Source organism: Lepisosteus oculatus, chromosome 1 (genome assembly GCF_040954835.1).
Source record: "Lepisosteus oculatus isolate fLepOcu1 chromosome 1, fLepOcu1.hap2, whole genome shotgun sequence".
In the NCBI taxonomy this organism is placed as follows: Eukaryota; Metazoa; Chordata; class Actinopteri; order Semionotiformes; family Lepisosteidae; genus Lepisosteus; species Lepisosteus oculatus.
This window is the reverse complement of record NC_090696.1, coordinates 20,632,083-20,656,421: the sequence shown is the minus strand read 5'-3', so window position 1 is coordinate 20,656,421 and position 24,339 is coordinate 20,632,083. Positions and strand designations below refer to the sequence as shown.

Below are 24,339 nucleotides of genomic sequence, written 5' to 3'. Positions count from 1 at the left end.
GGTGTTCTCCAGGCTGGGTGGCTGTTGTCCGCGTCCGGAATTGTGGAAGTGGAAACCGCATCCAGGACTGTCCATCTCACATCCCTTCCCTCTTCCTCTCGGGCCCTCTGGAAACGCGAACCGAGATCGAGAGGGAGGGTATCGCTTCCCCCCCCTGCGGACCATGAGCTATCCCACAATCTCACAGCTTTCACAGAACCTGTTCAGCTAGCCATTAATTAAGGCTTCAATCCACTGGCAATCCCTTGGGTAATTAAGATAAAAGATGTCCTAGCAATCCATGCATCTGCATCTCTGTCGTTTTTTGATCACCTGTTCTCCCAAAATCGTTTTATGCTCTAAAGATGAGAGATGAGTGAGGACTCTGTCAGAGGAGCTGTTAGCAATGTCAGCTGACTTGAGGAGCTGGCCAGAGAGGTACTTGCTGTTGATGTGGAAAGGAGTCCCATGTGCAGGCGTCAGCTCCCTCCACACCCCTTGCTCTAGAGCCAGCAAGCTCAGAGAGACACTACATTTCAACTGGAGATTAATGTCAGCTGTGGTTTACTGCTGTTTTATGTACACTTGCTTGTGTTCTGTGGTGTTGAAATTTAGGTACAGCTTGGCAATATATCTTCTCCTGTAGCCTAACTGTCTGTTCTGTTTTGAGATGGTCACCTTTTTTTAATGAGACAACCATCGTTTTTCTAACCGCTTCTTCCAATTCAGTGTGGCGGGGAAGCTGGAGCCTATCCCAGAAATGCAACGGGCTCAAGGCAGGGTACACTCTGGACAGGACGCCTGTCCGTCACAGGACACACGCAGACACACGCATACACTCACAGACACTCACAGACACACGCATACACTCACATCAGGGCCAATGATCCCGGCAGCCAGTTAACTTACCAGTATGTCTCTGGGAGGAAACTGCAGCACCCAGAGGAAACCCACATGAACATGGGGAGAACATACAAAATCCACGGAGAGAGCACCCCAATTTTGGAATTGAACCCAGAGCCCCAGCACTGTGAGGCAGCCATACCACCCCGCCACCCTTTTTATCACGACTAATCTATTGATTGAGATATGTCCCTTACTGATAATGTTTTCTTTATAACATGTGATGAAATTAGGAGGCGCCAGAGGAGACAGTGCTGGCTCACAGCATGCTGAACAGCCTGGGAGAAGCACGAGCCTCACTTCTCCCAGTGTGAGCTCTCAGGGGAGACACCCCCCCCCAATACCACTTCCTCAAACCCAGCTGCCCACATCAGCTGGAGGTCTGTGCAGGCTCCACCTCCACTCCACTGTGACCTGCTGCACGCATGCAGACTATTTCTCTTTAAGCACCCGGTGAGAATATTCCCTGAAAATGCCAAGATAATGTAACGAATGTGCTATGTGTAGAGGGTGGTGCAGTGGTTGGCATTGCTGCCTCGCAGTGCTGGATGGTTGGCATTCCATTTCTGAGGTAAAGTCTGCGTGGGGTTCGTATGTCCTCCCTCTGTTTGCCTGGATTTCCTCCGGGTGCTCCTGTTTTCTTCCACAATACGAAGACACGCTAGTAGGTTAATTGCCACCTTGCGGGAGTGTGTGTCTGTCGGCCCTGTGACGGACAGGCGTCCTGTCCAGGGTGTACCCTGCCTTGTGCCTGTTGCTTGCTGGGATAGCTCCTACCCCCCTCCCACTCCCCAACCCTGTATTGGATAAAGATGGATGGATTGTATTTAGCACAATGTATTGTGCAGGTGTTGAAATTCTAAGTTTACAGTATGTAGCTTTTTACAAGAGGGGTTTGTAAAGGGACAACTATATATATGCTTGATGTAGTATTACTGTCAATACCTAATTTCCCCACACAGACTATTGCAGACAGGTAAATGGCATCTTCTTTTAAAACATAAAAGAGTCCAAAACGTTTTAGGTTTAGTTTTTACCTTGTGCATATATGTTTCGAATCAAATCAAAACAGAGTGTGAGTCAGTGGGGAAGTCCCTGCAAAGACAGGGGTGTGTATGTGCAAAAGCACTTCTATACTAACCCAGAGCTCACATTCACACCCAGAGTTTTTGGCAAAGAAATTGCTATTTTGGAAGTACAAGATGGTTTATCTGTACCAGGAACAAAACAACTAAATTGTGCTAGGGTGTGTCATTCCAGTGCAGTCATACAAGTCTTCGTGCGGTGTGTCTCGGAGGTGTTAATCCAGGTCAGGCTCTTGTTCTGCTGGTATTGTGGGCTGCAGGGCCTCTGCTCTCTGAGGAGTTGTGGCTGCGTGATGTGATAGCAGCCCCAGTGCACAGCGGGTGTCGTGTGTCACCCAGGTGCAGCTGCACTTCAGTGGAGGGTGAAGTGGGTCCCCTCCTTCCTAAAGCTGTGGAAAGCTTTTTGTTAGAAAAAATGCAGACAATGTTCTCATCACATGAGGCTGGGCATCCCGAGCTTGCTGCCTATTGCAGATTGGCTGAGATGCAGTAATGGGGCTCCTGTGACACTGGAAGTGGTTTGTACTTGTTGGGACATTTCAGTCTGAACCCCTTCTCGTTGCTTGATTATGCTCTTCATTGGGTAGCTGTGACATTGCCGTATGTAGGACAGATTTTCTCGTTCTGAATTTGTGGCTGCTTGACGCGTCTTCTTAAATGCTTTCTAAAGAAGATTACCACTCGTGTTCCCACGATCCAGCTGGGTTTGCACTGTGCCCAGGCAGGGTACTCCTGACCTGTCCGACTCGAACGCTTTCCCCCACCTGTCACCGGTTTCTCATGTGAAGGATGTGTTTGGTCGGCGGCGCGGGGGCGCGTCGCAGTGAAGGGGCCCTGGGTTCGATTCCGGGCCTGGGGTGTTGTCTTTGTGGAGTTTGTGTGTCCAATGACATGGCCCTGGTGTGAGTGTGAATCCCTATATCTCTGGCGTCCCACCCAGGATGTACCCTGTCCTGTATGGACAGGAAAAACGCATTACATGTGATTGAGAAGTCGTGATGTTGTTTTCACATGGCTTTGTAAGAAGCACTGTAAATGATGCAATTAATGCATTATTGACAACACTAAAGAACTTGATTGTGAACGTGCTGGTGCAGATAATGAATCTAATAGACGGTAAGAAAATGTTTACGAAGTCTGCAAGCCAATCAGAGCTCCCCTCTCACCTCTATGCAGTGTGGTTGTCTGTCATAGCGTTCGGAGGCCATAGCGTTTTGAAAGATCACATCTCCACCTCCTTAACATGGTTCAGTAAATCTTTGCCATTCATTAATGAGTCGGTAGCTTGTGATGCCCAAGTCACGCCTGCACTCTAGCTCTGGAGAGACTGAGACTGGCGTGGTGTGCTCTAGTCTCACAGTGCCCAGACGGCCTCCTGTGACACATCCTGTTTCACTATTAGCCTGGCAGCTAGGTTGCAAGTGCGCCTGGCCACAGTCTCGTATGTCTGCACGGGGGAAACTTGACTGATTAAATTAGTGCTCCCTATCTACCCATCTGCGGTTTGGCACCTTTTTTTCGATGTCTACAGGGGATGCCACACAATGAGATGGCAACTTCCTATCCAGACTCCGTCAGTCTGTGAGCGTGTCTGTGAGCGAGTGTTTACATCCATGACTCTGTGCGTCTGGGAGAGTAAGAGTGACAGACTATAGCTGGCAGTGTGTGTGTGTGTATGTGTATGTGTGTGTGTGTGTTGGGCAAGGGGGCGGCATACATCTCCATCAGGTGAGGATGCCCCCACAAATAGTTTCTCCTGACAAACTGACACTGACATATCCACAATAGCAACTCCTTTTTTTAGGTTTATTTATAATTCTATATTATATAAGTGTTGCCTTCCTACAAATCTAAAAGTTGCAAAACGTTTGTATTGGGGTCAGTTCTTGCCCCTTACAGACTTTTGTTTGAGGGCAGCTTGGAATTTGAAATCACAGCAGAACTGCAGCTGAGATTAAAAATCTGTCCACGCACGCACGCACGCGCACGCGCGCGCGAGAGAGAGAGTGTGTGTGCGCGTGCACCAAGCTGTGCATCTGTTCTGCGTGGGCATTCTGGAGAGGGGAAGGCAGAAGCTGATCGACTAGCCCGATTGCTGTTGAGTAAGAATGATTCTGCAGACCGTGGGAACAGAAGCAGACAGCGGAGAGTGCAGGAAAGCAACAGCTCATAAAGACCTGCAGGCTTTCTTGCACGTACCACGAGCTCTGCCCCCAAACCATCTCCCCCCCTCCAGCCTTTCAATAAAACCCGAGCTCCCCCTTCCTCCTCATGGACCCATTCAGCCTCAGTGAGAAGCTAGCGGGGTAGAAAGGGCCAATTTCAGGTTTCTATTTTTGGAAGGGGGCTGTAGCGTGTAGCTTGTTCTGCGGCCGGGGTCTTTCTGTGGCTCGTGCTGCGGCTGTAGGACTGCGTGCGTCGCTGCTCGCTGTCCTCACAGTGTGTGTCCTCTCTCTGCAGGCCATGAGAGGAGGCTGGCTGACTGTGGCGCTGGTGGGTCTGCTGCACAGCGCTGGGCTCAAGCGAAGTGCAGCCCTGGGTAGGTTGTGCATGGACGTCTCTTGCATTTTGCTGTGAATTGCAAAAATTCCCCCTACACACGGTGAAAAGCTCCAGTCGTTCCTCAATTAATGAAAATTGTCTTCAGCAATGGAAACACATTATATATTTAAAATGCTCATACAAAATGTTAATACATGTTAATAATATATTAACGCATCTGCTTCCTGCCTGAGCATCTGAATAAGACCCCCTTCACAAAGCATGATGCCAGGCTGTCTTATGTGTTTGTGCCTGCTCTGTTTTGTGCTTGGTGTTTTCTAACATACATACTTTTGCCGGAGAGTATTTTGTGAGTGTCTGTTGGACGCAAGGGCTCTTACTATAAATTGAAGGGAGGGAGTGAAAGCTTGCCGTGTGTCTGTGAGCACTGAGCCCTTGCTGCCTTTCTGTTGTCGCAGGCAAGCCAGAAGCGTGTCGGCCCCAGCCCTCCTGTAATGAGTGCATCAGGAGCCCGGGATGTGCGTGGTGCAAGCAGCAGGTGAGTGAAGAGCTACTGTGGTGTCAACCCTCACCGTGCATTTGCTGCATGTTAATTGGTTCCTAGTGATTCCTAGTAAGAATCTCAAGTGCAACAGCGCACGTTTTTCCACAGCTGAAAAGGTCTGGTGTCAGTCAGTTTCTACCAGTGGCAGAACTGGACTGTTGCGGCTCTTGGTGCAAATGTATCTGGATTTGCGCCCTCTCTTCTCCTGACGTTACTCATTCTACACCTGTGGAATCCTCATAGAATAGCTGGCGATTCACTCATATGATAAGCAATAGTATACTACGTTTCTTGTCCATCTGTTATTTTGTCAGTCATATGTCTTCTGTTGGTCACATACACAGCTCCAGATCACTGCTCATGGAGCGTCTGGAGATCGCTGGTGTGGTGAATTGCTCATCATCATCACTCCACATTATGGTTCCTCGCCAGTGTTCGCTGCAACGCGGCTCTTGTGCGTCACTAGCAAGCAGTGAGCCTGATTTAACTGGGACTTCATGCTCAAGGTCTTTGTCTGTTGTGACCTGGAACAATGTGTCTATTTAGTCCGTTTGGTTCCCCTCTCAAACTGCTGTCTTCGGGTTTTTTGTTTGGAGAGCGTAGTTCTTCTGCTGCTGTGGCTTAGTTAGGTCACGCAGTTTGACTTGACGTATTGTGCTGTGGAACCGCGGCTTAAACTTTCCGTCGTTCTTGTTCTTCCCGTGTTTTTCCCCACAAACCTGACTTTTTCATATTTAAACGACTCAATCAACATATTTCGCAAAGGCCTTTGCACATTGTTTCCTGTAAATCTCACCGCTGAACTAGGCTAGAAAACAGTTAATCTTAGTTCCATACACACAGCTCCAGATCTCTCCCAGGCCCTCACCAGTTTCTGTTTCACAAAAAACATAATCGTCAAGCAAATGCCAAGAAATTTAGAAACTCCTACGAGTGGACACAGACTTTCAATATTAGTGTTGTAAAAATGAGTGACTCACAATCAGCACAATACCATTATTACTCCATCTTTCCAACACATGCAATGTTTGATCCAGTATGTGTGGTGTCATAGAAGTGGTCCCATACTGTACTGAGATGCAGGGCCCGTGTATGATCGCAATATCTATAGCTCTGCCACTACTTTCCCCTATTAGTGGGCTTGGATGTGCCATCACTATGTGGTTTGGATCGAGTGCATCATCAAGCAAGTCTGTGTCATCTCGAGAAAGTTGTTAGGACTTTTTGGACCAGTGTAGGCTGTGACCACACTGCACCCTCACACAGTCTGCCTCCTGTTTCTGCTATTGTTCACAAGTCACCTCCTCTCTCAATCTCCCTCACTTTCTTTCTCCCGCCTCCCTCTCTCAATCTCTCCATCCCCCACACCTTAACCTCCCTCCACCCTCTGCCTCCCCCCCTCAGAACTTCCTGAAGTGGGGCGAGTCGAACCTGCACCGCTGTGACACGAGAGCTGTGCTGGCGCAGAGGGGGTGCGACACTGTCCACCTCATCGACCCCAGGAGCAGCCAGGAAAAGTTCAAGGACAAGGAGCTCCACAGCGGGAGTGGGGGGCAGTCCGTGGTGCAGCTGCGCCCCCAGAGCCTGCACCTCAAACTGCGCCTAGGTGAGCACCGGGGGGCCCCTGCTCCCAGCATGCAGCCCTGCCATGGCAGATTGACCACCCACTCCTATAAAAACATGCCAAAAGCCTGGGCTTATTACCATAAACCTTTACTTGAAGCTTTACTTGAAGGAAGCTGTTGAATCGGTGTCATTTAAGACTTTGTACACTTGTATCTGGGTGACTGAGTCTTCTCAAGTGCAAGACCTGGGAACTCATCGCTCACGTCCATTGGGGACTATGTGGCTGTGTTCAAGACTCTCTAAGGTTGTTCTAACCCCTGTTCATTGAGCTGAAAGAAGCTGCTGGGGGTTGAATTTGACAGGTTTCACCAGGACGAATGGGCTTTAGTACAGCTTTACGCCATGTATTTTCACAAAACGGCAGTAGAGCCCGAGCCCTGGGCCGTGAGCGCTCACCAGATCACCCCTCCTCCCTGCAGGGGAGCCCCACAGCTTCACGGTGAACTTCAAGCGCGCGGAGGGCTACCCCATCGACCTCTACTACCTCATGGACCTGTCCTACTCCATGAAGGACGACCTGGAGAACATCAAGAAGCTGGGCCAGGAGATCCTCAGCACGCTCCAGAAGGTCACCAATTCCGTGAGGATCGGTGAGCACCCTGCCTCTTCCGTTTGCCTTGGGACACAGTACCACCACGTCGGAGAGCTTGCCCTGCTTGCTCTAGAGGGCATTACTTTTTCAGACCATATGTTTTTCAGTCATGGCGATACGGTACAGTTATTGTGCTTCGCCAGGGTGTCCCTTGGCCATGTTTTTGGTCTGCTTTTTTCTGGCACTTTGCTTTGCTTTGCTTTTACTGCAGTGCTTGTCTTTGAGGAAGCTCACCCCTTTCCACATGAAGTTTGCTGTGTTGTGGGGTGGAAATGCCAAGGAGTGTCACCCTATAGGGTAGATGGGCCCTTCCAGTGTCAAAGAGTCCTCCTGCAGGACAGATGCCTGCCCCCCAGTGTCACCCTATAAGGTACATGCCTCTCCCACTGTAACCAAAGAGTAGATGCCCACCTGAGTGTCACCCTGAAATGAAGATGAGCCCCCATACTGTTACCATGCCATGAAGGGTAGATGGGACCCCCTCAATGACTCCCCCAATGACCCCCCAAAGGGCAGATGCCCCCCCCCCCTCCAGTGTCACCCTGTAGAGTAGAGCCCCCCCGCCCACTCCCCCCCCAATGTCACCCTAGTACCAGGCCTGTTCAAATCCTGCACTGTTTTATGTTCTTGAGGAAATTCACATTTAAATGGAGGACAATGTCCTGTAGTTCAGGGGGCTCCACTTTTAAAGATGTTAAACTCTCAGTGATTGTTGTCAGAATAAGACTGCCTACATACAGCTAATTCCTGTCTGTTTAATTTTCAATGTGATGACACAGCACTAATAAGTTCAGTCAGTTTTCCCATGAAGCTTTCCTCAAATGATTACAGCTGTCACGCCCAGTACACCTAGAGGGCGCTCTACTTCTGTCCTGTTCCTAGTTCCCTGTGATTATTCATGTCTTTCTGGTGTGTCTTGTTGTGTAGGCTATTTACTTCCTGTTTCTGCTCTGCTCCTCGCTCAGCATTGAGGTTCAGATGTCCTGAGACCCGCCTAGCACCAGGTCGCTCCTGTCCATGGCCTGAGGGCATTTCCTGAACAGCTGAGCCCGGGCAAACCCCCGTCTCGCCCCTACGCATAGGGTCTTTATCGCTCTCCTGCCATTCCACGGTTCGTCCCTTCCGACATCCGTGACAACAGCTTTGTTTGGAAAGTAACTCGCTTCCCAATCAAACAAACCCACCTGCGTGTGAAGTTACAAAAGGAGGTTACACCAGGTTCTGTTTTTTTAAGCACATAGTTTACTTATTTTCATTATGGTTTCCTTTAGTGACTGTAACAGTAGTCTTGATCTGTTTTTACCTTAGTAACAGAGGTGCATGTTCAGAGAAGGGACATACAGCAGTTCTTTCAGGGATATAGCACAGTATTCTCCACTACTGCATATTCTCTACCCAGAATACACCCCCCCCCACCCCCAGGGACTGTAGTGCACTATATATATACTTACCCTCCGTGCATAGTGCTTCTAGCTACAGTACATGACATGATACAGTGCACCCATTACAAACTCCAGGTTCAATAAAGACTATAGTCTTTGTTGGAAATCTAGAGTGCTGTATAAATTAATTGACTGATATGTCTATATCTACTAACACACACATGTGCTATTTTAATATCTCTGTATCTCTTCTGCTCTTTTGTGGTCGGAACTAGCTTGTTTTCAGTTACTGCTCTGCTTTTGCTTAAGGGAGGAGTCCAATGTGTCTTTGGTACATAAAAAGCCTCCAGTGACAGATTGTGGCCGTGAGGGACGGTCTGGCTGTGGTATTTCTCCGTCTTGCATGCAATGCCTTGTTTCAGCTACAGTAATTTGAGCTGAGAGGGGAAGTTCCGCTGGGCTTAATGTCACGAGGAGTTGATCTGCAGCTGTAGAAAAAGCATCTTAAAAGTTCTCCTTTCATTACAGGAGACTTTCCCAAACATGGGAAGATGTGAGAAGTCATGTGCTTAGATAAGATAAGAGCACTTTATTGGCCATATACAATTTCTTGTATCAGGAATTTGTCTTTTCACATACCCTAGCTTGCTCTCCATGAGACACACAGACAGAGAGAGAGTAGCCTGGGGTCAGAGCGCAGGGTCAGCCATTTATACAGTGCCCCTGGAGCAGTTGGGGCTAAGGGCCTTGCTCAGGGGCCAAACGGAGTAGGATTCCTCTGCCGGCTGCGAGATTTGAACCGGCAACCTTCCAACCACAGGCGCAGATCCTTAGCCACAGTGTCACCACTCCGCCCCACCCCTTTTCATCCCTCTCTACAGCTGTGATGAACCTGTAATTGCTTTTACTCTCACAGCTTTGCTGTCTAGCTGCACTAGGACCCTGGCTTCAGTTCTAGACCCGGGGTGCTATCTGTGTGGTTTGGCTTCAGGGAAAGTTGGGCCTGGTATGAGTGTGTGTGTCTGTGTCTATGTCTGTGTGTGCCCTGCGGTGGACTGGTGTCCTGTCCAGGGTGTACCCTGTCTTGGGCCTGTTGCTTGCTGGGATAGGCTCCAGCTCCCCCACGGCCCAGAATGAGAAGAAGGAAATGGATGGACCCACCTGGGTGACGCACAGCAGCTGTTCTGCACCAGCAGCCGTACTGCACAGCGGGGGGATCAGGGGTGGTGGGTAGAGAGAGGGATGACTCAAAACTTGCACCTGAAGAATTGAAGGGGGGACCCCAGTGATGACAGATTCTAGCCCAAAGTGGAATTCGGACAAGATGCTGGGATTACTACTACTTATGAACAATAAGCAGATGCCATGACCAAGCAGTCGGGATCTCAGTTTACTGTCTCATCCAAGGATGGCAGTCCTTCCAACACAGTGTCCCCAGTCACCAGACTAGGGCATTGGTTTGGACGTTTTCCTCCAGCGGTAATAGCGCCACCTACTGGTCTACTTAGTACCTTGGATAAAAATTCTCTCAGAAGAAGGGTCTTTGAGGTTAATCCTCAATCTCAGCAGGTTTTGATTTGTTTTTGCAAAATCACCCCATTGGCCATGGCGTATTTTCACCTAAGAACCCCATTGTCCTGGGTTTTCAGCACTGGGGTGCTTGTCTGTCGGGCTTTTGCCGAGTCCTCCACTTTCCTCTTGTCTCCTGTGGACGTGCAGGTTTGGTTTTAATTGGCTGATGTCAATGGCACGTTCCGGGTTGTTGACAGCCCGGCCAATCCCAGTCATCCATCTTAAACTGGACCAAGTGATCGTAACGGACCACATGGCCACACAATCTCTTTTCTGTCTGTTTTCATGTTCCTGATGTAGGGAATGTTCCGATGTAAGGTGCAAAAGATCTGTGAGGTAGGATCGGATGGTGAATGCCTTCTAGCCTTGTAAAGGAACAGGTGAAGGTTCATTCCATGCTGAAAGGTAAAGGTGTGTGGAGCCTTCTTCAGATGCACACACCTGTTCTTTGCAGCCTGTGCATGCTGACGCACCTACCTACTCGAGCGTCTTTGTATACCTTCTGACTGCATGGTGAAAACCCTTCAGCAGCGCTCGTCCATTCTGGTCAGCGCGATCACACCGAGGAGGGCTCCTGTGCCTTCACACCCCACCTCTCGCCCTCCCTTCCCACTGCGGGGGGCTTACTTCCCCGCCGGTGTCTTTCCAGGGTTCGGCTGTTTCGTGGACAAGGTGGCGATGCCCTACGTGAGCACGGTGAAGTCCAAGCTGCGCAACCCGTGCCCGACCCGCATGGACACCTGCCAGCCGGCCTTCAGCTTCCGCAACGTGCTGCCGCTCACGGACAACGCCAAGGAGTTCGAGAAGAAAGTCAGCACCCAGAACATCTCGGGCAACCTGGACCCCCCCGAGGCTGGCCTGGACGCTCTGATGCAAGCCGCTGTGTGTCAGGTGGGGGCAGGCGCCAGCTCTCCTGCGGCACCGGACTCCTGTCCTCTGCAGCGCCACCTGCTGTTACAGCGGCATCTCGGCTGTAGCAGTGTCCACTATAGAGCTATCCCCTTTTCTGCATTGCTCTTTAGCACTAGTCCCTGTGGAGCTGTGCCTGTTTGCAGTGTGCCCTGTAGCATGAGGTATCGCTAAGCACTTTCTTACAGAGCTCTTGGTGTATGTGTGTTGTAGTACTATAGCATATTCTCTTATAGCAGGGTCCTAATATACTGTAGCATTTTCTTATGGCACAGTCCCTGATATAGCTGTCTCTTACAGCACTATCTACCAAAATCTGGGAAGGCACTTTGCTGCATAGCAGAATCTCTACTGGCCCTGTCCCCTCTATCATAAAGTTATCCCCCGTATCTCTGTCACTTGCAGTACTGCGAAGGAACAGATAAAGGTTTATTCCATGCTGAATGGAAAAGAAATTTCGACGTTTCGGCTGTGGAGCCTTCTTCGGGCACCTGCATGGAATAAACCTTTACCTGTTTCTTTGCAGCCTACTCATACTGACGCAGCTCCCTGCTCATCACTTACAGTACTGTCTCCCGTCATGGCCTGCTTGTAATTGAAGTGACGTGGAATGCACAGAGTTACACTATATGTAGTGTATTTTATGTTCGGTATGTAAACAATATAGGAAATGGGTATAATGTGCCTGTTTGAGTTGTCCCCATTAGTGTGATCTGGTAAAGAGCTGTGCCTATTCACACCATTTCTTACAGAGCTGTCTCACTTGTACAGCACTATTTCACACATGGGAAACAGCCACCAGGTTTACATGCAATCTCCCAAGTTTACAGGAACTTCCCAAGGGGCTGTAATTCTGCAACATAATGTCATAACTGTTATTTTTTACAGGAACAAATTGGCTGGAAGAATGTAACCCGAATCCTGGTCTACACTTCCGACGACACCTTCCACACAGCAGGAGACGGGAAGCTGGCCGGGATCTATTTCCCTAACGATGGCCTCTGCCACCTGAACAGCGAGGGGTTGTACGAGAAGAGCACAGAATATGTGAGCGTGCAGGGCTGTCTGTCTCTCTCTCAACTTCACACTGCTGTCTTACTGTCTCTCTCTCTCTCTGCTTCACACTGCTGTCTCTCTCTCTCCTTCACATCACTGTCTCTCTCTCTCCTTCACACTGCTATCTGTCTCTCTCTCTCCTTCACATCACTGTCTCTCTCTCTCCTTCTCACTGCTGTCTGTCTGTCTCTCTGTCCTTCACACTGCTGTCTGTCTGTCTCTCTCTCTGCTTCACACTGCTGTCTCTCTCTCTCCTTCACATCGTCTGTCTCTCTCTCCTTCACACTGCTGTCTGTCTGTCTGTCTCTCTCTCTGCTTCACACTGCTGTCTCTCTCTCCTTCACATCACTGACTCTCTTTCCTTCACACTGCTATCTGTCTCTCTCTCTCCTTCACATCACCATCTGTCTCTCTCCTTCTCACTGCTGTCTGTCTGTCTCTCTGTCCTTCACACTGCTGTCTGTCTCTCTCTCTCTCAACTTCACACTGCTGTCTGTCTGTCTCTCTCTCTCTCTGCTTCACACTGCTGTCTCTCTCTCTCCTTCACATCACTGTCTCTCTCTCTCCTTCACACTGCTAACTGTCTCTCTCTCTCCTTCACATCACTGTCTCTCTCTCTCCTTCTCACTGCTGTCTGTCTGTCTCTCTGTCCTTCACACTGCTGTCTGTCTGTCTCTCTCTCTCTGCTTCACACTGCTGTCTCTCTCTCTCCTTCACATCATTGTCTGTCTCTCTCTCCTTCACACTGCTGTCTGTCTCTCTCTCTGCTTCACACTGTTGTCTGTCTCTCTGCTTCAAACTGCTGTCTCTCTCTCTCCTTCACATCGTCTGTCTCTCTCTCCTTCACACTGCTGTCTCTCTCTCCTTCACATCACTGACTCTCTTTCCTTCACACTGCTATCTGTCTCTCTCTCTCCTTCACATCACTGTCTCTCTCTCTCCTTCACACTGCTATCTGTCTCTCTCTCTCCTTCACATCACTGTCTCTCTCTCCTTCTCACTGCTGTCTGTCTGTCTCTCTGTCCTTCACACTGCTGTCTGTCTGTCTCTCTCTCTCTGCTTCACACTGCTGTCTGTCTCTCTCTCTGCTTCACACTGTTGTCTGTCTGTCTCTCTGCTTCAAACTGCTGTCTGTCTCTCTCCTTCACATCACTGTCTCTCTCTCCTTCACACTGCTGTCTGTCTCTCTCTCTGCTTCACACTGTTGTCTGTCTGTCTCTCTGCTTCAAACTGCTGTCTGTCTCTCTCCTTCACATCACTGTCTCTCTCTCCTTCACACTGCTGTCTGTCTCGCTCTCTGCTTCACACTGCTGTCTCTCTCTCTCCTTCACATCATTGTCTCTCCCTGCTGACTGTCTGTCTCTCTCTCCTTCTCCCTGCTGTCTGTCTCTCTGTCCTTCACACTGCTGTCTGTCTCTCTCTCTGCTTCACACTGCTGTCTCTCTCTCTCCTTCACATCACTGTCTCTCTCTCCTTCACACTGCTGTCTGTCTCGCACTCTGCTTCACACTGCTGTCTCTCTCTCTCCTTCACATCATTGTCTGTCTCTCTCCTTCTCCCTGCTGTCTGTCTCTCTCTCTCCTTCACACTGCTGTCTGTCTGTCTCTCTGTCCTTCACATCACTGTCTCTCTCTCTCCTTCTTTCTGCTGTCTGTCTGTCTCTCTCTCTCCTTCACACTGCTGTCTGTCTGTCTCTCTCCTTCACATCACTGTCTGTTTCTCTCCTTCTCTCTACTGTCTGTCTCTCTCTCTCCTTCTCACCGCTGTCTATCTGTCTGTCAGGACTACCCCTCTGTGGGTCACCTCTCTCAGGTCCTTGCAGCCAACAACATCCAGCTCATCTTCGCCGTCAATGACAAGAGCGTTCCTATCTACAAGGTGGGTGACTGGGTCTGTGGAAACGATCAGGCTGGGTAAAGGACTTGTAATTAGAGTTATGTATAATTGCACTTTGTAACATCATTACAAGGGAGCTGTAGTAATAAGGGGTGGAGTTGTAACAGCAATAAATGAGAGGTAACAAAGGGCTGCAATAAGAGTATATGATCATTGTAAATGATGTGATGTGATTAAGGAAGAACATGAAGAGTGGAATAGATAGTGAACACAAAATGATTTGAAATAAAGGGCTGTGTGAAAGAAGTATAAATGAGCTGTTCTTAACCTGGGAGTAGCATCATGGTCTTAGAGGGGTCATGTGAATAGTATAAATACATCGGTCATTAAACAGAGTGAAACTACGCATGGATCAGAAATCCATATTCGGAGACAGCTGACACAAGATAAGTGAATGATTGATTGACAGACTTGGCTCTGAAGCAGGTGTTCACAGAGAGCCCACTGGCTGACTTTTGGATCTCAGTGCAAGGCAAATACCAAGGCCTGAGTAAACGGCCTTGAAAAAAGTCTCCCATATCTTTGTGAGTCGGGCTTTTCAGAGCTATCGTACAGAGCCCGTCTCAGGGTCAAAGATGATTTGCATCTTTACTTCAGCCCAACAAATCCCACCTTTTAGCCCTCTCTGCCTCTCTGCAACCGCCACCATCTCATTGAGTGACTAGTTTTTTTCCCACTATGATTTTATATTTAATTGACATGGCAATATGTTTTTCTTGAATGGGGGGAAATGCACTCATCCAAAGGAAGTTGCACTGGCAAAAAGGTTAAGAACCACCTGTACACAGTAGACCTTTAAGAAAGCATACAGCCACTCAGGTCCAATCTGAGTAGAGAGCAAATCTGGGGAAGGGGAAGAGACGAGGGGTAACGATCGAAGGGGAGTAGTCAAGGTGGAAGGGATGGATGGGGGTAACACTGGAGTGTGTTGTTTTCCAGGCCCTCCATAAGCTGATTCCTCAGTCTGTGGTGGGAGAGTTGAAAGATGACTCCAGCAACGTTGTCCAGCTGATATCCGATGCCTATAATGTGAGTGGGCTCCCATTGCGGCTCCTGCAGTAACTGGGATTTAATCCCCATGAGAGCTCATGGGGGGCTAATAACACTGATTGCTGTTATGTATGGCTCAGCCTGCTTGGGTTCCAGCCTGGCCTCCGGCTTCTGTCGAAGTCTACATGTTCTCGCAATGTAAAGACACACGAGGTTGGATTGGTTACTATCATTTGTCTGCCTGGGGTTGATCACCGTAAGGGAGACAGCTAGGGTCCTACCTTGTTACTGGCCCATGAGCATATGAAGTCTTGTGTCTCTCTCTCCCTCATGGCTGGCTCTGGATATGAGATTGCACACAACAGCTGGGAGCAAGGAGCAACCTTAATGAATTTCAAAATGATCATTTTGTTTTCTTCAAAATTAGTTGTGCGAAGACCAGTCTTTACGCAGCTGGTTGAGCTAAAAAGATGAATGCAGTTATTAGAGCTAATGAGCCTTTAGAGTTATTAAAAAGGAATGCATGGTGATATTGCTTGGTTATCTTTAACACTGTAACGATATAGCCTGTGTTTATATCTCCAGCTACTAGAACGTCCTGACCTTAACCTTTACGAGGTAGATAACTGAGGATAATCTAAAACTTCTAGATGCACAGCATGAAGTAACTAAGGGCTTAGTATTGGTTTTGGGGAAGCCCTAAGCCTCTTCATACTGTGCTCCCTAACTCCCTGTTAGGGAGCTTTTCATGTAAGAAAGTCCACTGAATCTGTAATAGTAAGCTCTTCTGAGAAGGTGGTAGAACTCTGAAGAACTGAAGATCTCATCCACCCATTTCTTAAAGTTTTCTGGGAATCTGATTTAAGAGCATGACTGGGCAGCTTGTTCCCTTTTGTGCTGGAAAAAGTGCTTCCTGAGCTCAGTCCTAAATGCCCTCACTCTTACTCTCCACTCTTGAGCTCGGGCCTTGTTTCACAAGAGCGGTACCCCTGTCCCCCCACAGAACCTCTCCTCCACCATCTACCTGGAGCACCAGCAGCTGCCCCAGGGCCTGGACATCACCTACGACTCGCACTGCGGGGACGGCTCCACCGCCCGTGGGCAGAGGAGAGCTGAGTGCACCAACATCAAGATCAATCAGGCGGTAGGGGGCGCTGCGGGCGGGGAGGCACACAGTGCAACAGGGAGTGTAGTGCTGGGAAGAGGAGGATAAGGAATATGGGGATGGGCAGGGCAGAACAGCAAGGTTGGGTTCAGTGGGGTGCAGGATGGTAGCGTAGAGCAGACTTGGGACAGGGAAGGGAAGGGCAAAGCTGGGAAAGGGAGGGTTGGAGACAGGGCAGGGAGGAGCAGAACTGGGATGGTTGTTGGGGACAGGGAAGGAGGGGCAGAGCTGGGACAGGGGGTGGAGACAGGGAAAGGGTGGAGCAGAGCTGGATGTTGGGGCAGGGACAGGGAAATGGCGGAGCAGAGCTGGGACAGGGGGTGGAGACAGGGAAAGGGAGGAGCAGAGCTGAGATTGAGGGGTGGGGACAGGGGAGGAGGGGCAGAATGGGTTAGTCAGGGAAGTAAATTAGGAAGGATCCTTATTAGCATCATCACGTTGTCCCCACCTTGTAATGTTTTTAAAAATTACCAACTGAGTTAGAGTTGAATTACAAAACTGAATTGTTATTAACAAATATGATTATATTTAGTCAGTAATTTAGTTTGAATGTCAACTCAGTTTGTAATTCAGCAGAAGGATTGTAATTCAACAGAAGCTTGAAAAGAGTGGAATCACGGACAAAGTGTAACAAAATGATACAAATATGCAAACTTTGAGAACATGCCCCTCCTTTTTGACACCGTGGGGACGTCTCTTTAAACCAATTAGTCTTGTTATCTGAAAGTACCCAGTCTCTATGCTTTAGGTTGGTTTTCACCATTGGTGGAGTTGGGAACAGTAAATCAAAATGGGGGTCGATGGAAAGTCCCTGCAAAGACATGAGTACAAATGTGTGTACAATCCTGTTTCAGTATGAAATCACAAACTCCCATGTTAATGCTTTTATTCATACAAGCCTACAGGCTTAGCCAATCATACTAATATTCACGATCAGCTCATTAAAAAAAGTAAAAGTCAACTTTATTGCCATTTGAGTTGTCAGGAGTTTTTCGTGGCGCACACTAAAAAACAGAGAGAAAAAAAAGCATGAGTAACATACACATATCATGGACAAAATACAATTCCAGTGCTACATTCCAGTGAAGATGGAAATCCACTCATTCTAGTGCAGAGTACTACCCTACCTGCCTGCAATATCATGAAGTCTGTGTGCAAAATGACCGATACATACTTTTATATTAGTGTTGAGTTAAAACACAGAATAGCCTCAGTCAAGGTGCTCTTCAGGAGCTGCTCTGTTCAGGATTTGATACATTTTAGCCTCCCGCCTGAGGGAAGGAGCTCGAACAGGGGAAAAGCTGGGAGGGAGGGAGTGTTCGTTGAATCTGAGGGATCCTCAGCGGTTTGTATGACGTGGCTGGGCAGTTTGTTTGAGACCCCTAATATCCTGTGTGTGAAGACGTACTTCCTGACTGAAGTCCTGCCTAGTCCTAGCCCTGGAGTCACCGATCTCCCTAATGTTAGTCTGTTTAGTTCACAGCTTGCCCTCCTGCCTTAATCAATCCTCGAAGAGGTGAACAGACGGAGGGTCTGCTTCTGCCGGCTTTTTAAACGGACGTGGCGTTGAAGTGCAGTTTCCCTCCCTCTCTCTCAGATCAATTTCACGGTGACCGTCAACAGCACTGCCTGCCTGGACCAGCCGCAGACGTTTGTCATCAAGCCGCAGGGCATCAACGAGGAGCTGTACGTCACCGTGGAGACGCTGTGCCACTGCGACTGCAAGGACCACCAGCCAGCCGCCGCCTACTGCAGCATGGGCAACGGCACGCTGGAGTGCGGAGTGTGCAGGCACGTCTCGCCCTCGCCCTCTGCTGGCAGGCACATGCACCTGCTCCCCTTTTGATTTTAAATCGTTGAAGCATCTCATTGAAGCCGTTAAGGCTCATTTAAGCCTTTTACAGTATTGGAAACCTAGACGGTCTGAAAAACTCCAGCACAGGTACAAAGGTCACGACAGGCCGAACCCTGGTTAGTTTCTGAGATCTAGACATGATCGGGCTGCAAGGAGGTATAGCTGCTCGAATGTTTGGGACTGGGATTGCAATGACAGGGGTTTCTGGGTGTGCGTGCAGAGGAGTCGGGATGATTTTGTTTCCGTGGATACTCTAGATAGTACTGTGACGTTCTTTAGAGGTTGATAACCGGGTGCCGCTGAGAGTTACCTGGCCCAGGGCAGGAGCTTTACGGGGGGATGTGACCTTTCTGCTGCTTCCTTCCTCTGCAGCTGCTCCAGGGGGCGCGTGGGCCGGCACTGTGAGTGCGAGAGCAAGCAGCCGGGGGACAGCACGGAGGGCCTGGACGTGTCCTGCCGCGCCACCAACACCTCCGCGCCGTGCAGCGGCAGGGGGGACTGCATGTGCGGCCTGTGCATGTGCCACGGCAACAGCCTGCATGGCCAATACTGCCAGTGCGACGACGCCAGCTGTGACCGGCACAACAACAAGATCTGCGGGGGTGGGTGCTCGGGGCCCGTTTCTCATTTCCAGCCAGGACGGGCTCGTCTCAGCCTTTAACATGCGCCCACTGGTGTCCCTAACTTCTCTCTCTCTCTCTCCCTCCTTGCAGGCAACGGGCAATGTGAGTGTGGGAAGTGCAGGTGTAACCCCGGCTTCGACGGCACGGCCTGCGAGTGCTCCACGGCCACGGACGCCTGCGGGGGGGGGAGCGGCGAGCTCTGTAGCGGGAACGGGGTGTGTGAGTGCAACCGCTGCAGGTGCAAGGAGGGCTACTACGGCCAGCTCTGCACCGGCTGCCATAACTGCAAGGACGACTGCGAAAAGTTCAAGTGAGTGCCCGTGCCCTCTGCGTGCGTGCACAGGCACTGCTGTGTTTCTGAGGATTCGGCACTGTGGAGTTTCGTTTTGGCAGAGTAGAGAATTCATTTAAGTAAAACGAGAGACAATGGCAGGTTCCTTCATGTTTAGAAATACCAATTGCGTGTCAGGTTGAGCAACGTGTCCTTCCTCGACACCAGTGAATTTGAGTCAAGGGTTTGAGCTGTGCATCGTCCGCTGGAGAAGCGCTTCTTTAAGGGACAGGGGTGCTTTTCCTTCAGCTCAGTTTTTTGTGGTGTTGCCAGTGAGTGTGTGACGTGCAAAGCGAAGGGGACCGAGAACTGCAACTCCGACTGCATGGGGGTCCAGGTCAAAATTGTGGAGGAAGTCAAAGAGTTCTCCTGTCGCGTCGGCTCCTATGTCTTCAGGATCGAGCGGGACTCCAGCACAGGCCTGCCAGCGGTCATCTACTTTTCCGATGCTCCAAGTAAGTTATGCCATTTTATCACTCCTGCCCTCCCAGAGCTGACTGATCCATGTCTGCATTTCAGTCCAACCCACTCCTGAATTTGTAAACAAGGGACTCAAACTCTCCTGGAGGGCCTCTGTTTCTCTGAACATTTTCACTCCTACCCTGTCCTGTCCCTTGTTTCCTGTGCTTTGCTCTCCTTCCGGTGTCTCTCCCTCTGGGGCTATATATTTCTGGGTATCTGATTCACCTTCGCTCAGCATTGACGTTCAGATGTCCTGAGACCCGCCTAGCATCCAGGTCGCCCCACGTCCGCTGCCTGAGGGCTACGTTTCTATACGACTCCTGAACTGCTGATCCCGGGCTAATCCCCCGTCCCGCCGCTACACATATGGGTCTTTTTTCTGCTCTCCTGCCTCTCCACGGTTTGTCCTTTCCGACATCCGTGACAAACATGAGCTTGGCTTGTGTTTAACTAAAAAAAAATAAGCATGCCTGTGTTTGGATACCCAGCCCCCCCCCCTTACAGTTGCTAGCTTTAAGATGTGCAGTTCGTGGGAACAATAGCTGTGAGTATTTCTGGGCTCGGGGAGAAGTAATACAGTTAAACTAATTACGCCCACGAGAGCTCAGGTGATATGAAAGACAGAACAAATCGGAGTCCCTGCAAAGACGGATTGCAGTGAGAAGGCTGCTGGTTTACAGTTATGTTCTCCATAAATTCAGTAGAACATAAGATGGGTTACAGACAGGATAGACAAGACATTTGCAAATCCAAGATCTACTTGAACGCACACGATCTTCGCTGCTGTCTGTATTCTCCCCAGCGACCATCGATAAGACCTATGTGATCGTGGGCAGTGCAGTCTCTGGGATAATCCTGATTGGCCTGGCCATCATCATCCTATACCGCATTAGTGTGGAGGTGTACGACCGCCGGGAGTACCAGAACTTCCTGAAGGAGCAGCAGAACGTCAGATGGAAAGAGGTGAGGTTCTGGAGTCTCTAGAATCCATTTGAATCCATGACTGGTTTGGATTTTGCACCGGTTCATGTCTTTAAAGAACACAGTTTAGTCCCACAGAATGCTATGCTCAGTACGTTGTACACTGCGTGTATTTGGCATCTCCTGTGAGTCACACCCGCTGTGAACTGCTGATGCACAGTTGCCGCACACACTTTCTTGAGATGCCTCAAATAAGTCAGTAGAAGGAAGTCCTCGCGCTAGTGGCTTTTGCCTCCTGGGGCAGTATGATGGGTTGTTGCCACTTAAGAGTATGTGATGTAACATCCAACATCTTTTCCAGCCTGCATTACAATGAAGAGCTGTCAGGTGTGTCGGTTTGCCCGTAAGAGTGTCTGCCAGTATAGGTCTTCTCTGCAGGTCCTTGTTCCTGCTGGAAATAAACTATAAATTCTGGGAATGTGTCTATCACATCCCCGTGTGTACAGATGCTTCATTTCGAAAATGAACTCATGACCGTTTGGGAGCTCCAGTCAACGGAAAGCACAAAACAACTCTTAATATATTATTTTTTACTCTTTGTATTTTGTTTGTACTTGTTCAGCATGTATATGTATGCAATGCATGCAACATACAATATTCCACTACAGTATATGCTCTTCCAACTGCGTGGACTCTTAAATTGCTCTTTTCTTCCACCGTTTGCGTTGCAGACTCACAACCCGCTGTTCAAGGATGCCACAACCACCGTGGTCAATCCCATGTTTCAAGACACATAGCTCCTCTCCCCACCAGTTTGACAGGTGAGGATCCTGGGAGTTCATAGGTCACGGTCTGGAGAGGAAAGGCTACAACAGAAAGTAGAGAGATGACTACCAATCAAGTTCCTACACAACCCCCCCCCCTCCCTGACGCCAGATGGTTTGGGCTTTGTAGCAGTTTAGACTCCCTAGGATGACACCAGACCCCACATCACCATTAGATGTCACAGCCAAGTTCCTTTCTGTCTCTCCCACACAGTTCCGTCCCTATTCAACCCAGCTGCGTTTTCTAGATCGAACCGGGCCTGCCCAAACTTTAGGACGCCTAGGGTGACCAAAGGAAGAACCTCTTTCTTATTTAAAAAACGGAACCTCCTTTTTTTCTGTGTTGCCTTTCAGTGTGGAATCCCCAGTTCTTGCAGACTTGATTCAGCGATGCAGGTCCTGCAACACATGGGGGGAATGAGGACTGGCAGATACACGGTGCCCTGCAGCACAACTGGCCCCTAGCTCACCTAACGCCAAGACAGCCCACCCCTACTCTGACCGTGCTCTTCTGCCAGCTGTGAATCCCAGTTGCAATTGGCTGTTGGTGTGACCCAGGATCGAAACGACAGGTTCAACAGTTGAGCTCAACCTGCATTTCTCAACCTAATGGAGACACTTGGGAGCCTGAGGTTCTGATTCGCAGCAAATGTGTAGTGCTCTCCCTCATGTCCTGAAGAAAGCCCTATTCCTTTATATGAAGGAACGTCCCAGTTTCCTAGGCAGACCCAGGGAATAATGCACAGGACAGACGAATAGCATCCCCTCAATGCCACAAACTGTCCCTCCCTCCATTTTCTAACTGCTTCCTCTAACTCCTCTGACTCAGGGAGAGCCAGGGCTCCCCCTGGCAAGGAAGGGGTAAAGGCAGGGAACACCCGGGGCAGGACACCAGTCCATCACAGGGCACACAGACACACACACTCACACCAGCGCCAGTTTTCCCAGAAGCCATTTAACCCACCAGCACGTCTTTGGACTGTGGGAAGAAATAGGAGAACCCAGAGGAAACCCATGAAAACAAGAGGAGAACACGCAAACTCCACACAGACAGCACCCCAGGTCCAGAATTGAACCAAGGACCACAAGGCTACGAGGCAGCAATGCTAACCACTGCGTCACCGTGCTGCCCATGCCACAACATTTCAAATAAGATCCTTTACGTTTTTGGTTCTTCACACAATTGAGTCCATCTGTTGGTACAAGCACAAGCGAAGATTGTCGGGATTTGTCTCCTAGTCATGTAATATTGGTTGGCAGCTAGAAATTGTCTGAAGTGGCCTTTTTGTCAGGATCAGCTGTATTTGTTGGAGACTAAGAGCCCACAATATCAAGCCACGAAACTTACGTTGGATGGCAATGCTGTGACAAGTGACTGACGCCCCAACACAGTCGCTTCAGCCATGTGATTGCTGCAGCCTCTGGCCCACCGAGACACAGAGGACCAGCAGCTTTAGGAAATTGTTCAGATTTAGCAAAAGGCTGGATTCTGGTCAGTTCTTTTGACGGGTAAAGATAAAAATCACAGAGAAAATAGCAGAGGAGAAAGCACAGATATCCCTTTTCTCAAGTCTGTCCATTGTTTTATTCTGAGGCCAGCTCACCAGAGGAGAATAATTGACTTCACTTTTGAACTGATCCTCTTGAATGAGTCCCGTTACCTTTTTAATTATTGTTATTCCTTGTATTTTGCATGCAATTTGGATTTTTTTTTTTACATAATTACTCCGGACGTTTGCACTCTGTAAAATAAATTGATTTTTTTGTAAAATGGTCTCTTCTGTGTCATGTCAGTCCTCTGGGCTTGTATGTTTGCTGAAGCCAGTCAGGAGGTGTGGGGAAGCCCTGGTGCCCGTGGTTCCCTGTCCAAAGTGACTGGGTCGGCCTCCTTCTGCACATTCGATCAGCCCCTTCCTGCAGTCCGGAGACCTGGAGTAAGAGGTTCCTGCTCCCAGTGGTCCAGTCTCCCTGATCCCTTTCCATCTCTTTGACTTAGCAGTGGGCAACCTGTGGCCCTGGAGCCAGGGCCGACCCCCTGGGGAAAGGGATCAAGGGTATTCCCAAAATACAATAGACGACGTGTGTTTCCAGTCATACACACATCTTCAAAACTGTTTACCCATGAAGAGATACTTGAGATACAGGCTGGCGTCCCATCCAGGCGGTAGTCCTGCCTTATCCCATCCTTCCAGGATATTCCAGGACAGGTTTTAGGTTGCTGCGACCCTTTCCCGGAATAAAGATCTGGGTGGATGGAAGATACTTGTAAGCATTAAGGTCTCTTGTGGCTTTGCAGTTGCTTGTTAACTCTGTGGTTGAGGATGTGCTGCTGCTCATGACGTGAGCTTAACTGATTTAATCGGACCGATGACTTGCTTGACATTGGCTGTTTTAACAGGTTTTTCTGGTCAAAACAAATCTGGTGATTTCAAGTTTTAGCATCTCACGGGCCCCTTGTAACTCCCACGTGTTTTGGGGTGGAAAGGCGGAAAGGAGTAATGGACAAATTGCCAGTTTTGTAGAGGGGACTGCAGAGATCGGATGCCGCAGCCTGGGGCAGGGTGCGTAGGCCTGCTGTGCAGCTGAGCTGGCGCTGGTGCGCTGCTGGAAGCGTACAGGTGCCCAGACCAGGAAACTGCACTGCTGTCGCCACCTGCTGGCCACTGAAGAGGAACCCTGATCTTCAGAGGCGTGTAAATGTACTTATATACACAGAAGATTGCTCTTTCTGACAACAACACGGAAGAAGCCCAGGAATTTTAACATCTCCACATCATCTTCCCTTTATAACTAACCTCATGAGACCCGCCTGAAGAAGGCTCCACAGCCGAAACGTTGCGTTTATTTTCTTCTCTTTTCAGCCTGGAATAAACCTTTACATGTTCCTTTATATACACATACCTTACTTGCTTTATTATGGGTGCAGAGTGGACATGGAAATTCTTTTAATGTCGCAGACAGCCATTCAATTCTCCAGTACAATTTAACTCAGACATTGGAGACAAGGGTCGATTATTCAAAATCATCACCAGAATCCCCAAAATGAACTGACAAGGTCAACCTGGAGGACTACTTCAGAATCAGCAGTGAAATATGAACCAGAGGACACAAGCGGAATCTAC

At 49.3% G+C, this 24,339-nt stretch overlaps 1 protein-coding gene across 3 annotated transcripts in view; it reads left to right on the top strand.

The window, feature by feature from the left end:
- itgb7 (integrin, beta 7) overlaps positions 1–22,988 on the top strand; it is a 29,334-nt gene extending 6,346 nt beyond the window's left edge. Inside the window, exons 1-17 of one of the 3 annotated variants that reach the window (XM_069187195.1) lie at positions 44–249; positions 4,428–4,506; positions 4,928–5,007; positions 6,418–6,619; positions 7,059–7,229; positions 10,835–11,076; positions 11,983–12,141; positions 13,933–14,028; positions 14,986–15,075; positions 16,040–16,180; positions 17,799–17,992; positions 18,429–18,658; positions 18,770–18,989; positions 19,284–19,465; positions 20,275–20,435; positions 21,125–21,214; positions 21,572–22,988. In XM_069187195.1, the coding sequence (XP_069043296.1) occupies positions 4,431–4,506; positions 4,928–5,007; positions 6,418–6,619; positions 7,059–7,229; positions 10,835–11,076; positions 11,983–12,141; positions 13,933–14,028; positions 14,986–15,075; positions 16,040–16,180; positions 17,799–17,992; positions 18,429–18,658; positions 18,770–18,989; positions 19,284–19,465; positions 20,275–20,435; positions 21,125–21,190 (2,310 nt within the window). In that variant the 5' untranslated portion in view covers positions 44–249; positions 4,428–4,430 and the 3' untranslated portion in view covers positions 21,191–21,214; positions 21,572–22,988. Of the gene's footprint in view, positions 1–43; positions 250–4,427; positions 4,507–4,927; positions 5,008–6,417; positions 6,620–7,058; positions 7,230–10,834; positions 11,077–11,982; positions 12,142–13,932; positions 14,029–14,985; positions 15,076–16,039; positions 16,181–17,798; positions 17,993–18,428; positions 18,659–18,769; positions 18,990–19,283; positions 19,466–20,274; positions 20,436–21,124 lie in introns of those variants that run through there. The other 2 variants (XM_069187188.1, XM_069187191.1) reach the window with 2 other exon arrangements.
- The last annotated feature ends 1,351 nt before the right edge of the window (positions 22,989–24,339 follow it).